General features: G+C 40.1%; 1 protein-coding gene across 3 annotated transcripts in view; it reads right to left on the bottom strand.

The window, feature by feature from the left end:
* The window catches only part of LOC143020908 (EF-hand calcium-binding domain-containing protein 14-like), a 299,803-nt gene that overhangs the window by 179,530 nt on the left and 104,834 nt on the right, over window positions 1-15,439 (bottom strand). Inside the window, exon 1 of one of the 3 annotated variants that reach the window (XM_076177815.1) lies at window positions 8,125-8,247. The exons of 1 other annotated variant lie outside the window; for it this stretch is intronic. Coding sequence is in view for 1 of the 2 variants with exons in the window: in XM_076177816.1 (XP_076033931.1) it covers window positions 7,688-7,841 (154 nt within the window). In the remaining variant the exon portion in view is untranslated. Of the gene's footprint in view, window positions 1-7,687; window positions 7,998-8,124; window positions 8,248-15,439 lie in introns of those variants that run through there. One more of the 3 variants, XM_076177816.1, reaches the window with a different exon arrangement.

The following is a 15,439-nucleotide window of genomic DNA, read 5'->3' as shown; positions in this document are numbered from 1 at the left end:
ATATTGTCCTGGTATACCCAATAAACTTATCTCTACATTGTTCTCTCATTCACTTTAGCTTCCATCAGCTTCAGAAAACTGGTACTACACAAGCCTTCTTCCCATCCCCCAGACGCTTCTTTCCTAACCATCTAAAAAAAAAAAAAAAAAAAAAAAAAAAAAAAAAAAAAAAAAAAAATTTTCATAAGCCTTGTCCATTTCCTATTTGTTTATCTATTTAATGCACCTCAATTATTATTCCGTCTAGTTCTGGAAACTTCCAATCTTCAACACACTCGCCGTCCTTTCCGTATTTCCTTTTCTTATTTCCTTCTCTCCCCCTCCTCCCCCCCGTCTTCCCAATCTCTATTTCCTCCATTCTCAATGTTGTCAATTCCGTCTTTTGTTTATCTTTATCATTGAGCAATCGTTCCAAGTACGTTCTCTCAATTTCCTCCTCTTAGTTGACGTTTTCCCCCCTCTTCATTCTTGCATGCGTAAGCGTTTTATATATATTATATATATATAATATATATTATATATATATATATATATATATATATATATATATATATATATATATATATATATTGATTCGATCGACTTAAAAGTTTGTTAAGTGTTTACCTCTAAGTCGAACAACATCATGAGGTATTAGGCAGAGTGCGATAGAGAGAGAGAGAGAGAGAGAGAGAGAGAGAGAGAGAGAGAGAGCGTCACAGTGGCCCTGGGAGAGTGGAGAGGCCCAAGAGGAAGAACGGATCAGGGGGGGGGGGGCGCCGGCGACAAAAACAATCGGGTGAGGCGACGCATCAACATCCTGATAAACGGTGGAACGGATGAAACGGAGTCTGGATAAACGGTGGTCCGGATGAAGCAGGGTCCGGATAATCGGGGTTGAAATGAAGCAGAATCTGGATAAACGGAGGTCTGGATGAAGCAGTCCGGATAAACGATGGTCCGGATGAAGCAGAGTCCGGATAATCGGGGTTAAAATGAAGCAGAATCTGGATAAACGGAGGTCTGGATGAAGCAGAGTCCGGATAATCGGGGTTCGAATGAAACAGAGTCCGGATAATCGGGGTACAAACGAAGCAGAGTCCGGATAAACGAGCGTAGGCTTCATACTTATATCCAAGTGTCATACTTGACTCCTTCTATCAAGGCTAAACCGAAACCATCATACAAACGAAGACAACCTCCCTCCTCTCCCTCTCCCCCTTCCCCTCCCGAAACAGTGGAAAACTATCCTTACCATTCCCAATGTACTAGCGCACTATGCCCGAGTACTGATACTCGACACAGCGTACGGGAGTTCAAACGAAGGTTCCGGTGACAGGTGATGATATCCGGGTCACCGGTTAACCGCGTAACCGGTTAATCACTTAACCCGGTTAATCGGGTAACGAGTTAATCGCTTACAATTGGGAAACATGTTAATCATGTAATCCTCTTCCATTCCTAGACACTAGGAACTGGATTGCAGTCTCTTCCTCTTCCTCCTCACCTTCCTCTCCTCCTTTTAAGAGCCACTGGGGGCTCTTTCCTCTTCCTCCTCCTCCTCGGACCTTTTTCCTCCCAAATCTCATCCTTCATTCCAAATCCTCCTTTTTACTTCCGTCCCTGGTCAGCTACCCCCCCATCAGCCTCCCACTCCGATCCACCCCCCACCCAAGGCGTCCTTTTTTACCTCCCCCTCCCCCCCTTCAGGAGTATCTTCCTTCCCTTCCGAGGAAACTTGGTTGCCCTACTTGACGTTCCCTTTGTAATCAGGGTCTTTATCGGCAGCCTTAATCGCGTCCTTTGTTCAACACCAACAGGGGCCGCCCCCCTTCCCGCACCCTCCCTCTCTCTATCAAGGTCTTGACAAAGGTTGTCCGAGCTCTTTCACCAAAGGCCGGGCCTTAATAAAACTTTGTTATGGTTGACTAGCTTATACAGTTACGGTAAGTCTCCGAGTTAACTCTAGGAGTATATACAAACTAACCCCAGTAATGAACCAGAATCAATACCAGGAAGTTAATTAGAATTAATCCCAGGTGAATGAATACCGTAAGTTAAAATCAATACCAGGTTAATTGGAGCTAATCCCTGGTTAAATATAATTAATCCCATGTGGTTAACCGGACTGTATTCTTGCCTCCAGTGCTTCTGTCCTTATGGACAACATGAGGAGATATTTAAAGTTTATATATATATATATTATATATATATATATATATATATATATATATATATATATATATATATATATACACACTTCTCATGTGCTTGCGCAGATTCGAGTCCTTGGCTGTACCACGTTTCAATTTCTGCATGTATACCTCCTCGAGTTTCTCGATGTTGATGGCTTAGAATTAAAGTGAATTGTGGTTGATAAATGTACAGTATATGTATATTTGTACTGTACTTGTATATATATATATATAGTATACATATATATATATATATATATATATACAGACACAGACACACACACACACATATATATATATATATATATATATATACACTATAAATATATGTATCGGGGTAGAGTACAGTATAACTAAGTTATGTAAATGTAGATTCGTCGCTTCAAATTGTAGATTCTTTAGAACTTCCTCTCTTTTACTCTCCCTCTCTCTTTTACTCTCCCTCTCTCCACGACAATTTCCCCAAATTCAGCACAAAAGTTGACTCCAAGTCATCTAAACTGATTTCCAAACTCTATCAAATCTCCGTCAAGTTAGTGTTCGCGGGGGACGACTGCGACAGTTCCACCGTCCCGATCTGACCTGACCTGACCTGACGACAGCGGCTGCACCTTTGGGTTGACTGAGGTCGTCGATGGCCCCTGAGGTGTCCCCTGGGGGTACTGACTGCTTAAGTAGTGTGTAACAAATACTTTAGGGGCCTAAGTAGTACCCACAATGACCAGAGTTACGCATTGCTCTTATATAACTGGTGACTAATTTGAACTTCTACTGTCCCTCCAGTCTGCAACAATTCTCTCTCTCTCTCTCTCTCTCTCTCTCTCTCTCTCTCTCTCTCTCTCATATGGGCACCTTGGGGTTCTGAAGAATTCCTTAATCGGGGCCATTAAGCAAAATCTAGTGTGAATTAATGGATGTTTAGCGATGCAATTCAGTGTCGATATATGATCTCTAGAAGGCTATGGACAGCAATACGTATGACATACACGAGAAGAAAAGTTAGGACAAAATAAATAAAACAGAATAAAACATAATAAAATAAAATGAAATAAAATAAAAGATGAAATGAAATAAAGATAACACACGCACACACACACACACACACACACACACACACATATATATATATATATATATATATATATATATATATATATGCTAAATAGTATCGTCTAATGTTCACCATAATAAAATACACTCAATTCACTAATGGTATTCAATCAGGTTCCTTAACCCTTAGGGTTCGCTAAATATCCCAAATGGGTCATTTAATGTCTTTGTTCTGGCTGACGTCAGACGGCTGAGTTCACCTCATTAGGCGTCCCTGGCCTTCAAATATTTTCATGAAATTAACTCCACGTTTAAATATTTTATTTTTATCCACGCTACGCGAAAGTAGCTTCCCTTTAATTGAATAAAATCACCTAGCGACAGTAAAACAAGTCCAGAGAAAGGATTAAACTGTAAAGAAATATATATATATATATATATATATATATATATATATATATATATAAACACACACATATGTATATATATATATATATATATATATATATATATATATATATATATAAACACACACATATGTATATATATATATATATGTATACATATATATATACAGTACATATATATATATTATCAACCACAATGCACTTTAATTGTAAGCCATATAGGCGCATGCAGAAATTGTAACGTGGTACGCCCGAGGACTCGAACCTATGCGGCGAGAACGTTACCAGTGCCAGGTGACTTAGACCAATTGATGGTGTATTGGTCTGTCACCCGGCACTGGTAACGTTCTCGCCGCGAAGGTTCGGGTCCTCGGGCGTACCACGTTACAATTTCTGCATGCGCCTAGATGGCTTAGAATTAAAGTGCATTGTGGTTGATAAAAATGTATCTCTAATCACTGGGACCCATTCAGTGTTGTACATATATATATATATATATATACATATATATATACATATATATATATATATATATATATGTATATATATATATATACATATGTATATATATATATATATATATATATATATATATATATATATGTATAATAAAATCCGAGCCTGGGAACATCAGTCAACCTTTGTAGCGCAGGTTCAATCAAGGATTGCATCATCCCCAGCCGGCCTTTGTACCATCCCATCACACATCCCCGGCAACGAGTGATCCATAACACAGCCTTTGTACTAAGGACAATGAATAAGACTCCCGCCTTCCTTTATAAAATGATAACCACGTCATCGTTTCTTAAACAAAGGACATCAATTCTGCTTTTGTAATGCATGTTACACAATCTCCTTTTTTTAACGAGTTCATTAATCTGCCGTTGTAACAAGTGATAAAAGACCCGGACTTTGTTGTTTGAGCTGCACAGCCTTTGTATGATGTGGTGCATTTGCGGGCCTTCATGAAAGACACGTAAATCTGCTTATTAATGAGAAATAAACAATTCTGCCTTTATAAGAATATATAACCTTGACTTTGTAATACAAAAACATATAACTCTGCATTAATTATGCAAAGGGTAGAAAACCCTTCCTTTATAATATGAAAATAACCAATTCTCCTTTTGTCAAGTAAAACAAGTCTTACCTTTGTAATAAAAAGGTTGCATAATCCAGCCTTTGTAATACGAAGGATACAGCATCCTACCTTTGTTAAAGGCTTACATGTCCTTGCCTTTGTAATACTAAGGATACATTATCCTGCCTGACCACGAAGTCCCTTTTTTCGAAAAACTAAGGTCATCCTTTGGTTTTTAAGTTCTTCAGCTCAAATTTCGTCGCATCTTTTTCGAAAAAATCGATGATTTTATTCAGCTGGAGATGTATCCTTTAGCCTTAGTATTCACTTACTGATGAACCTTTTTATTCAGCCACAGTAATACACCTTAGTATTTCAGCTTTAGTAATACATCTTAGTATTCAGCCTTAGTAATACACTTTAGTATTAGGCTTTAGTAATACACCTTAGTATTCAGCCTTAGTAATACACCTTAGTATTCAGCCTTAGTAATACATCTTAGTATTCAGCCTTAATAATACACCTCCACGTATAAATCCTGTCCACTACACCCGGCCTTTGTAACCGAGAGCTCACCAATTAGGCAACCTTTGTAAAAAGAGCCTTTTTTCAACATTCCAGTCTCGCTGCCCGCCAACCCACCTTACCCGCTAAGCCAAACAGTCCTTTGTAATTCATTCGAACCCAAATCTGTCCTTAGTAACGGACCGGGTGGTCCCCCTTTTTTAATCTTAACCGCTTCAAACCGTCCATGGCTCGGTCGAATATCGACGATCCCAGTTAACCGAACGGTTCTTTAATCCAATCGACACAATGGAGGTTCTCTCGCTAATTAGTCAGGCCGTGGAAACTGGATTCGTTAATTAACCTAATTTGAGGAGTTCACGAGAATAAGTCTACGGAGAAAGATCTCCATGAACATAAGAATGAAGGAGACTGCAAAAGACCATAAGACATACACTAGGCAGTTCCGTGTCCATGACCACCTGTCATCCCCATCCATAAAGTTGTTTAACTACATGGTTACTAAGTCTATTCCATTCGTTGACCACTAAATCAGTTCTTGCCTATTTCCTTCTTAAATCTAAAAATGACATCTTAGGATCAATTAGTGCAGTTAGATCAATAAACTATAAAACAAGGCTAGACCCATAGATCAACATAATTTTAGGATGATCAGATAACTGATATAAACATGATGATAAGAATTACATACACTGAAGAAAATACCAATACTTATAAAATTTTCCTTTTATATAGAAGATACATTGTTCATCCAATGACGATGACTACAGAACAAGATCCAGAGGATTCCTACATGAATAAATGAATTGGGACTACAACAATTAAGTAAATTATATATCTACTCTCTGTACACACACACACACACACACATACACACACACAAAAAATACATCATTAGCTTTGGGCCTCATCATTACGGATATTCTTGCATCACAATCCAACCAATCAGCGTACACGAAAAAATCCCAATAACCAATAAACCAATCAGATCGCACCGAAACCCTCCTTCCCCCCCCACCTCGCATCAATTAGGTCATCATCAATCGCGAGGTCACCCTGGGTCATCCAATGATTGGTCGACCAATCCAGTTACCAATCCAACTCTGATATGATCCCACATGCAGTCGTTCCCATTCATCCTTCTTCTAGATGTCAACAGCCGATTTTATTCATCCAAGAGGTGGACCACGTATGGAATGAGATTTTGATGGTCCGCGACCCCCATCCACGTGAATAAAATAGTCTGACGGGGTAGTAATCTATTATTCTCTGCCAGCCGCTAAAGCCAAAAGACATGTTCACATTAGCGGTTTCAACCGCGGCGGTCCAGACACAAGGTAAATCAATGGAGGCATTCACACATAACCACGCATTTTTTCCTTGACTATGCGGTACGGCCGCGGTTTCCGCGCGGTTCAAACCGCTAGTGTGAACAGGGCCTATAAGTCTAGAAACGGGTTAAGCAGTCCAATTTCCAACAGTCCAAAAATGGGTCTAAACAGTCCCATTTTCTTTTCAATAATTACAGGCCACTGTGTAAAAACGGCCATAATCAGTCCTATAAACGGACCTACAAAGTCAAATTCCCTGTTCAAACGCGGACCAAAATGGTCCGAACGGTCCTAAAATGGGCCAATTGTCCTAATTTACTATTTCCCAACTCAACAAAGACCAATTACCTTCAAAGAAACCTCAACCGTGTTTCTTCTTCAAAGGGAGCATACAGTTGTCCACCACCAAGGGAGCATAGGCTACCTTCTTGGTAAAGCATGGCTCCACAATGAGCATTTATTTCCACAGAGCATATGGACCTGGGTCATTATTATATACTAGTAACAACATATTTTCCACTGGGAGTATATTAAAGAGCATACACCTCCACAGAGCATACCACCTCCCACGAAGGAGCATACAGCCCTGACAGTAAATCTCTTCTCAAGTAAGCATTTGGACAAGGGGCATTATTTCATAATAACTATTATTTTCAGTTGGAGCATATAACAGAGCATATATCTCCACATACCTATCAACCTCCCACGAAGAAGCATATCCCCTGACAGTAAACCTCTTCCTAAGTGAGCATTTGGACAAAGAACATTATTTGATAACAATATATTTGCTACTGGGAGCATATAAAAGAGCATATACCTCCACGGAGCATATCAATCACCCCCACCCAACTCCACGAAGGAGCATACTCCCTTGACAGTCAATCTTTTCTGAAGTGAGCATTTGGACAAGGAGCATTATTATTTGATGATAACATTGTTTCTACCAGGAGCATATAACAGAGCATACAAATGGTCCCAGACAATGGGGTGGGGACCATTTTCACTTGGTAATAAACGATGAGCATTTGGACAGGGAGCATGATCATTTAATAATAATACATTTTCCAATGGGAGCATATCACAAGAGCATACTTATTTAACTGAGAGCATAGTTTATACCTTTACGAAGGAGCACTTCAATTTCTGAAGTAGATTCTTGTCTTTGAGTATACCTGTGAGACAGTGAGCATACCACTAGTTCCAGAGAGCATACCAGTGTGACAGTTGAGCATACCAGTGTGACAGTTGAGCATACTAGTGTGACAGTGAGCATACTAGTGTGACAGTGAGCATACTAGTGTGACAGTGAGCATGTCAGTCCTCTGGCCTTCGTATGCGTCTCATCAGCCGCTGTCCTGACACAGTCAGTCGCTGAATCCGACAGAACCCGTGAGTCGGCTGCGAGCAATGGTGAGAGAGAGCAAGAGCAGCGGACTGCGCTTTGAACTCCCCTCCACAGAAACTCCCACCTTGGCCTGAGGTCGAACTCCTCCACACGACACCACAAACACCTTCCGCCCTGTCCCCCCACGACCGAAAAGCACTCGGAAATTCACCAAAAAGCGAAGGAGATGCGCGGAACGCGTAAGGTCGACGCTACGTGCTTCCACTCACTACGGCAGCCAGGCACCCACTGGTCCAGGTTCTGCTTCAGCCTTCGCTTCTCTGCGGAAAGTTACTGTTTCCCGTTCTCCCTCACTCGCCTTGAGCGCCCGCGGACGTCCCCGTTTTCTGTGGCGCTGCGAACCGAGGGATATAAACAAAGTGTAGGGGTGACTACAGTAACCGCGTGGAGGAACCGCTTTGCTCACGCGCGTATGCATCGGAGGGGTGTCACCTGGACATCACGCTGGCATCGTCACATCACGTGGCGCGCAATCACAGAACATCAAATATTAAACACATGTTTACATTTCGTTTATGGAATGGATATGATAAACTACCATCTATATACATACCAATATTTTCCCCCCTTATAAGAGAGGTAGCCTAGTCAAAGGCACGTACTTACTCCCACCCATTCCACTCCCATCCACCACCCTTTCCTTCCCTCTCATCTTGGCTCCTCCTGGATGACGGGTCATCCTTGCATCCCGCCCACTGCCTTGGGTGAGAAGCAATGCAGCAAGACACAGCACATCCACAGCAAGGCCAGTTCATTAATCGGCAACCCCCCTCTCTCCGTTCCCTCAAGCACAAAAAGACGGTGAGAAATCACTTCGGGCTATGTTAGAATATTATTCACACACAAGCACTCCCTACTCCCGCCCCTCCCTCTCTTGCACAACAGTATCATCTATACACAGCCACTCTCCACTCATCCCATCTCCTGCCTTCTCCCTTCCTTGCTCAACAGACATTCCCCTCTTTCTCAACGGCCCCTTCACCCCACCTACAAAGCCATATATATATATATATATATATATATATATATATATATATATATATATATATATATATACATATATATTTATATATACATACATATATATATGTGTGTGTGTGTGTGTGTGTGTGTGTGTGTGTGTGTGTGTGTGTGTGTACAACACTGAATGGGTCCCAGTGATTAGATATACATTTTAACAACCACAATGCACTTTAATGCTTTAATTGAAATGTAGTGCCACATTTCAATTTCAGCATGCTGGCCTTTGATGGCTTAGAATTAAAGTGCATTGTGGTTAACATATATATATATATATATATATATATATATATATATATATATATATATATGTATATTTCTTAGATTTTCTACGCCGAGGGATGATCACTGACCGAGGTAGTGGTGGTATTGGTGGTGGAAGAGACAATGGCCGTAACCTCAATAAGGACAGCGTTGGTGGCGGTGGTATTAGTGGTGCTGTCTTCAACGGTGATGACCACGTCTTCCGTGGTGTAAATGAACGTGGTGATGGGGGATTACGACCAAGGTGCTGTCTTCAACGGTGATGACCACGTCTTTCGTGGTGATAATGAACGTGGTGATGGGGATTACAACCAAGGTGGTGTTTAACACCAGTGGTGGGGTGAAAGAAGTGCCACGAAGGTGCCAGTCATTTGTAGTACCAGTCACGCAAGCGCAGACGATGGCTAATTAATTATGCAAGAGTAACCACCACCACCTCCCGCCCATCCACCTCCACCGGTGCTAAAATTATAACCTTCAAATTCTTACTATATGACCTCTTCACATCGTTCACTTTTTAACATACCGCAAATACTGCAAATTTAACCACACTTGTATATCAGTGAATGTTTTTTATCCAATTATCACCCCCAGTAAATTTCCTATATAATTTTAATCTCTTTCCTTCTCTCTCTCTCTCTTTCTGTGTGTGTGTGTGTGTGTGTGTGTGTGTGTGTGTGTGTGTGTGTGTGTGTGTGTGTGTGTGTGTGTTTTATGGACAAAGATGAACCCAATATGAGGAACAAAAACAAACATGAACTACTTTAACTTCCCAAGCAAAGCCTTATCAACATAATCAAACAAAAATCACAGGTAATTATCTATCCTAATCCCTTCAACGTAACCTAAACTGTGCTCTATTGGACTCGATTTAAGACAGCAACTCCGGTTGGAGATATTGCCATATAGGCGATCGATATATATATTTTTTAATTTAATGGCACTCTGCCTAGTCACGCCACTCCATGATGGAGTGATATATTCATCAGACACCTGTGATGTCCGACAGATGTTCCCTTGACATCACAGCCCGGGTGGCACGGCACCCGACGCATCACGCAACTATGTACACGGAATATCACGTGATGGAGTCGTGATGTTAGGCATCACGTGACGTGACCATGCGTGACACGAGACTAGTCATATTGTATTTCATCACTGATAACCAGCGTTTCTATCCTCGAGGATAAATTATTCAATAAATAAGCACAAATTAACAAAAAATGATCAAATACTAATTGACCAATAAAATAAGGTAAACAAAACATACAAATCAATGTATAAATAAAATTGATAAAATAATATCTACATAATTAACAAATAAAATAAAAGAGAATCAATTAATTAATATATAACTATGTTCTACTGTCGCTCCTTTCCATTTTCTTTCTTTAATATCGCCCTTTAACACTGCTATGATCCCTCGACCGTGTGTGTGTGTGTGTGTGTGTGTGTGTGTGTGTGTGTGTGTGTGTGTGTGTGTGCATGTGTGTGTGTGGGTGTGTGTATGATTACAAAGGATTACAAAGGATTACAAAGGCGGAGCATGCCGACAGGAGACCTTTTGGTCCATATCTAGGTCGGATGCGAAAAAAATCATAATAATAATAAAATAATAGATAAAAACTATAATAATGTAAATAAAAAATAAAATACACAAATCAATGCATAGGTATAGTTAAATAATAAACAAACAGGTAAATAGTAAATAATAATAAATTGACATATAACTAATAATAAATGAAAATCAAACAGACAAATGATAACAAAACAAAAACAAATAATATGAAATAAATTATAATCGTTACAGCATCTTGCTTAGGTGTTTATCTAAATGATTCTTAAAGCTTCGAACTGAACTACATTGCACTACCTGTGTAGGAAGTTTATTCCATTCATTAACTACTCGGTTGGCATAGTTGTTTCTACCTACTTCCAAATTGAATCTATTTCCGGACAGTTTGAGACCATTGTTTCTTGTCTGATTCTCATTCAATGTGAAAATTTTGTCACTTTTGATGTTGTCAATTCCCTTTAAAATCTTAAAGACCTGTATCAAGTCACCTCTGAGTCTACGCTTTTTTAGGGAAAACAGATTCATGTGTTTTAGTCGATTTTCCTATGATTTATTTTTTATATTTAGAATCAGTTTTGCTTAGCTGTAGTTGGCAAATCCTACTACCAACATCCAACCCATTTTCTTTAAGTGTCTTTATGTAGACATAATATATCTATTAACAATAATAATATTGTCATTCTATCTAGTATTGGCAACCACGCACTATTCCCTATTTTCAATACTGACTAAGAGTTTTCCTAGTTAGCTAGTTTTCCTAATTATTGCCTAGTTATAGATTCTTTGTTTGTCTTACTCGTTATCATCCTAATATGATTTGAAATAATTATTTCAAAATATTGTCTAAAAACGTATCTGTTCATTGATCCTCTTTAAAGACAATTTCAGAGCTTTAGGTTGTGTATTGTGAAAATTATCGCCCTTACGTATTGAGTCCATAAGGGCTTTAATTCCTAAATTTCCTCCATAAAGAGTATTTTGTACCATTACACCACTATTTTCACCATCATTATATTTTCACCATCACACCCATGCCATGACTTCTACCACCACTATCACCATTACCATAATTTCATTACTGCCTGAATTTTTACTAACAGCTCTAATTGTACGATTATTATCAATGATACTACCACCACCAACGTTCCCTCTAAGGTGTGCGCATGCGCGTGCGCACATATGTTTTACAAGTAGCACACAAAGAATAAATATTCGCACACAAGGTTTTCAAATTATATTAAAATCAAATCAATAAAGAAGTTCCACCCAAATATTAATTCATAAATTCTCTAAAAAAAAATATGGTAACGTGCCAACCGTGAAACCAATAATTGATTTTTATTCTCTCTTTTAACTCTTCCAGCGCTTCCATTGCAAACGAAACGACTTTGCCGCCGCCATGGTTGCGAAACATACTTTCCTGGGAGGACAAAGTTTGTGCACAGGCAAATTTCTGCACACACTCACAGCAAAAATAAATAAATAAATAAACGAAATAAAAATAAAGGGAACACTGACCACCATTATCATTTAAGTTTACATTAACACCATCTGCATTTTCATCTTCATCATCTCTACCAACTTTGTTTTGCACACACACACACACACACACACACACACACATATGCGCACGGTGGAGCGGTCATAGCGGTGTTAGAGGGCGAAATTAACGAAAGAAAATAGAAAGGGGGGATAGTGGAACATAATTCTATATTAATCAATTAATTTCTATTTTATCTATTTGTTAATTATCTACATAATATCTGATCAATTTTATTTATATATTGATTTACATATTTTGTTTACCATCATCATCGTCTTCTCTGTTACTTGCACCGACACTTTACAACCATTATTTCCACCAAACATGACAACCCTGAACCAAACCACTACGATATTCGAATCGACATTACCATCACAGTCCCCATTACGAAGACAGACCCGAAGATCGGGATTGGTAATCCGAACACGAGAGGTAACCAATCTTTATTGATACCTATCAAATGTGACTGGTTGTTACCTTCCGTGTTTGGGTTCCCAATCATACGATTCGGGTTACCAATCCCGATGTTGGGATTCGGGTTACCTATCCCGATCGTGGGATTCGGGTTACCAATCCCGATGTTGGGATTCGGGTTACCAATCCCGATGTTGGGATTCGGGTTACCTATCCCGATGTTGGGATTCGGGTTACCAATCCCGATGTTGGGATTCGGGCTAGCAATGGACGTTTTGGAAATGGCATGTGATTGGTTGACACCAAATTTGTCATCAAAATTCACCAACGGCATGTGATTGGTTGACACAAAATTTGTCATCAAAATTCACTAACAACATAATTCACTGATTTGCTACCACCAATCATGACTTATGATTCCACTTTCCCTACCACCACCACAACATCATCATCATCATCATCGTCGTCGTCATCATTATCATCAACAACTTCATTACCATCATCACCTTCATCATAAACAATAACAACATCATCATCATTATCAATAACAACTACAGCAACATCATTATCATGTACAGCATCATCATTATTATCATCATCATCATCAACAATAACAACATCATCATCATCAACAACAACTACAGCAACAACATCATTATACAACAACATCATCATTATTATCATCATCATCATAATGATTATCAATAACAACAACAGCAACAACAAAAACAACCCCTAATCAGAACACGGACAGCGCTGCCCCACGCGGGACATGTCACGTGGTAAAGAGACCGGACGTGACGTCACGAGAGTATCACATGTACTCAGGCCCATGACGTCATCGAGGTCTTTGGGGCGAGTGGACAGGCAAAGCGTAAACATAAACACAAACCCAGTCGAGAGAAACAGAGAGAAGAACCAACTTTGCCAAACACGTAGTCAATGGGTTTATCAAAAATTCCCAAAGATATGAACCCACACAAGATCCTCGTGTTTTCGACGGTTCTGGATTATTATTATCCACATGATACATTGTACCGCCAATCTACAGCCCCACTTCGCACATACGCGAACATACGCACGCACGCACGCGCACACATACGCATCAGTCGGCCGAACTCGATGTAGATCGATAGCTATCCTGTCGGTTTAATTGTACGTGACAATATTACACATACAAACACACACACACACACACACACACACACACACACACACACACACACAGTTGGTAGAGTTCCCGGCTGCCACTACGGCGGTCCGGGTTCGAATCCCGTCCAGGGCTGGAATAATTTCAGTATCACTGCGCTGCGGGTTGTTATTCCAACTCTCGTAGGCGGGGAGTTAGGGTGTGTGAGTGTAAGGTCACATAATTGCCCATAGATCGGTCGTATGAGCTCTGAATCCTCTACCGGGAGGGAAATAGCTGTCGATCACGAGCACAACACGTGATCCAAAGACCATGGTGAATCACACACACACACACACACACATATATTATATATATATATATATATATATATATATATGAAAAGGATGAAGTAAATACACTTGCGAGAGTTGAAAAGCGAAGCCAATAAAAGGCAGAGCGAAAAGACGTCAAAATACTTTAAAAGAAAATACGAAAAAACTCTTGGTGAAAGGTAAACAGAGCGGAGAGGGCAGAGGGGGGAAAGGGAAGGTGCAACTGAGGCGACGAGGAGCGGGGGTGGGTGGTGGTGGTGGTCGTTATACTCGTGGTGATGTAAGTGTTACTTGTAAAACTCGGTGTGGTGGTGGCAGTGATGACCAATGTCCTTCTGATGTTGGAGTTGTAATACACTTCGCCTTTTCCAGCAAGCCAACATTCCTCTCAACCTACAGCCAACTTTACGCACGCTTGAGACAACATAAGGAACCTCATCTGTCAACATTTCCACTGCCACATCCTTCCAGAATAACACGTAAAGCTTCTTCCTGGAAAGAGGAGGAGAAGGAGAAGAAGAAGAAGAAGAAAAAGACGAAGAAGAGGATGAGGAGGAAAAAGGAGATGATAAACAAAAGAAGAAAAAGAAGAAAACTACAAAGAGAAGAGGATGAAGTGGAAAAAGAAGATGAAGAAGAATAAGGAAGAGAAGAAGAAGAAGAAGACAAAGAAGAAGAAAACGACAAAGAGAAGAGGATGAAGAGGAAAAAGAAGATGAAGAAGAATAAGGAAGAGAAGAAGAAGAAGAAGAAGAAGACAAAGAAGAAGAAGAGAAAGAAGAAGAAGAGAAAGAAGAAGAAGAAGAGAAAGAAGAGAAAGAAGAAGAAGAAAAAGGGGAAGGAGGGAGGGCGTGGCTCTTAGATGCCCAAAGAGTGGGCAAATGTCCGTATTTAGCGTCCTTGTCCGAGGGTTGTTTAGTGCTGGCAAGGCTACTTGGCCACGTCTACCTGCAGACTCCTTCATCCCCAAGGACCTCCTCGCTTTTTGCCAAGGAGGGATCCTCACCAAAGGTCCCGTCTCCTGCCTCTTCTTCCACGCTTACAAGGCCGTCTTCTTCTTCTTCCTCTTCGTCTTCGTCTTCTTCTTCTCTTCGTCTTCTTTTCCTTCTTCGTTTTCTTCTTCTTAGTCTCCTTCTTCTTCTTCTTCTTCTTCGTCTTCTTTTCTTCTTCTTCTTCTTCTTCTTC

This window comes from Oratosquilla oratoria, chromosome 41, assembly GCF_046742065.1.
Source record: "Oratosquilla oratoria isolate Oo_2021 chromosome 41, ASM4674206v1, whole genome shotgun sequence".
NCBI lineage: Eukaryota > Metazoa > Arthropoda > Malacostraca > Stomatopoda > Squillidae > Oratosquilla > Oratosquilla oratoria.
This window is presented reverse-complemented; position numbering and strand designations above follow the sequence as displayed.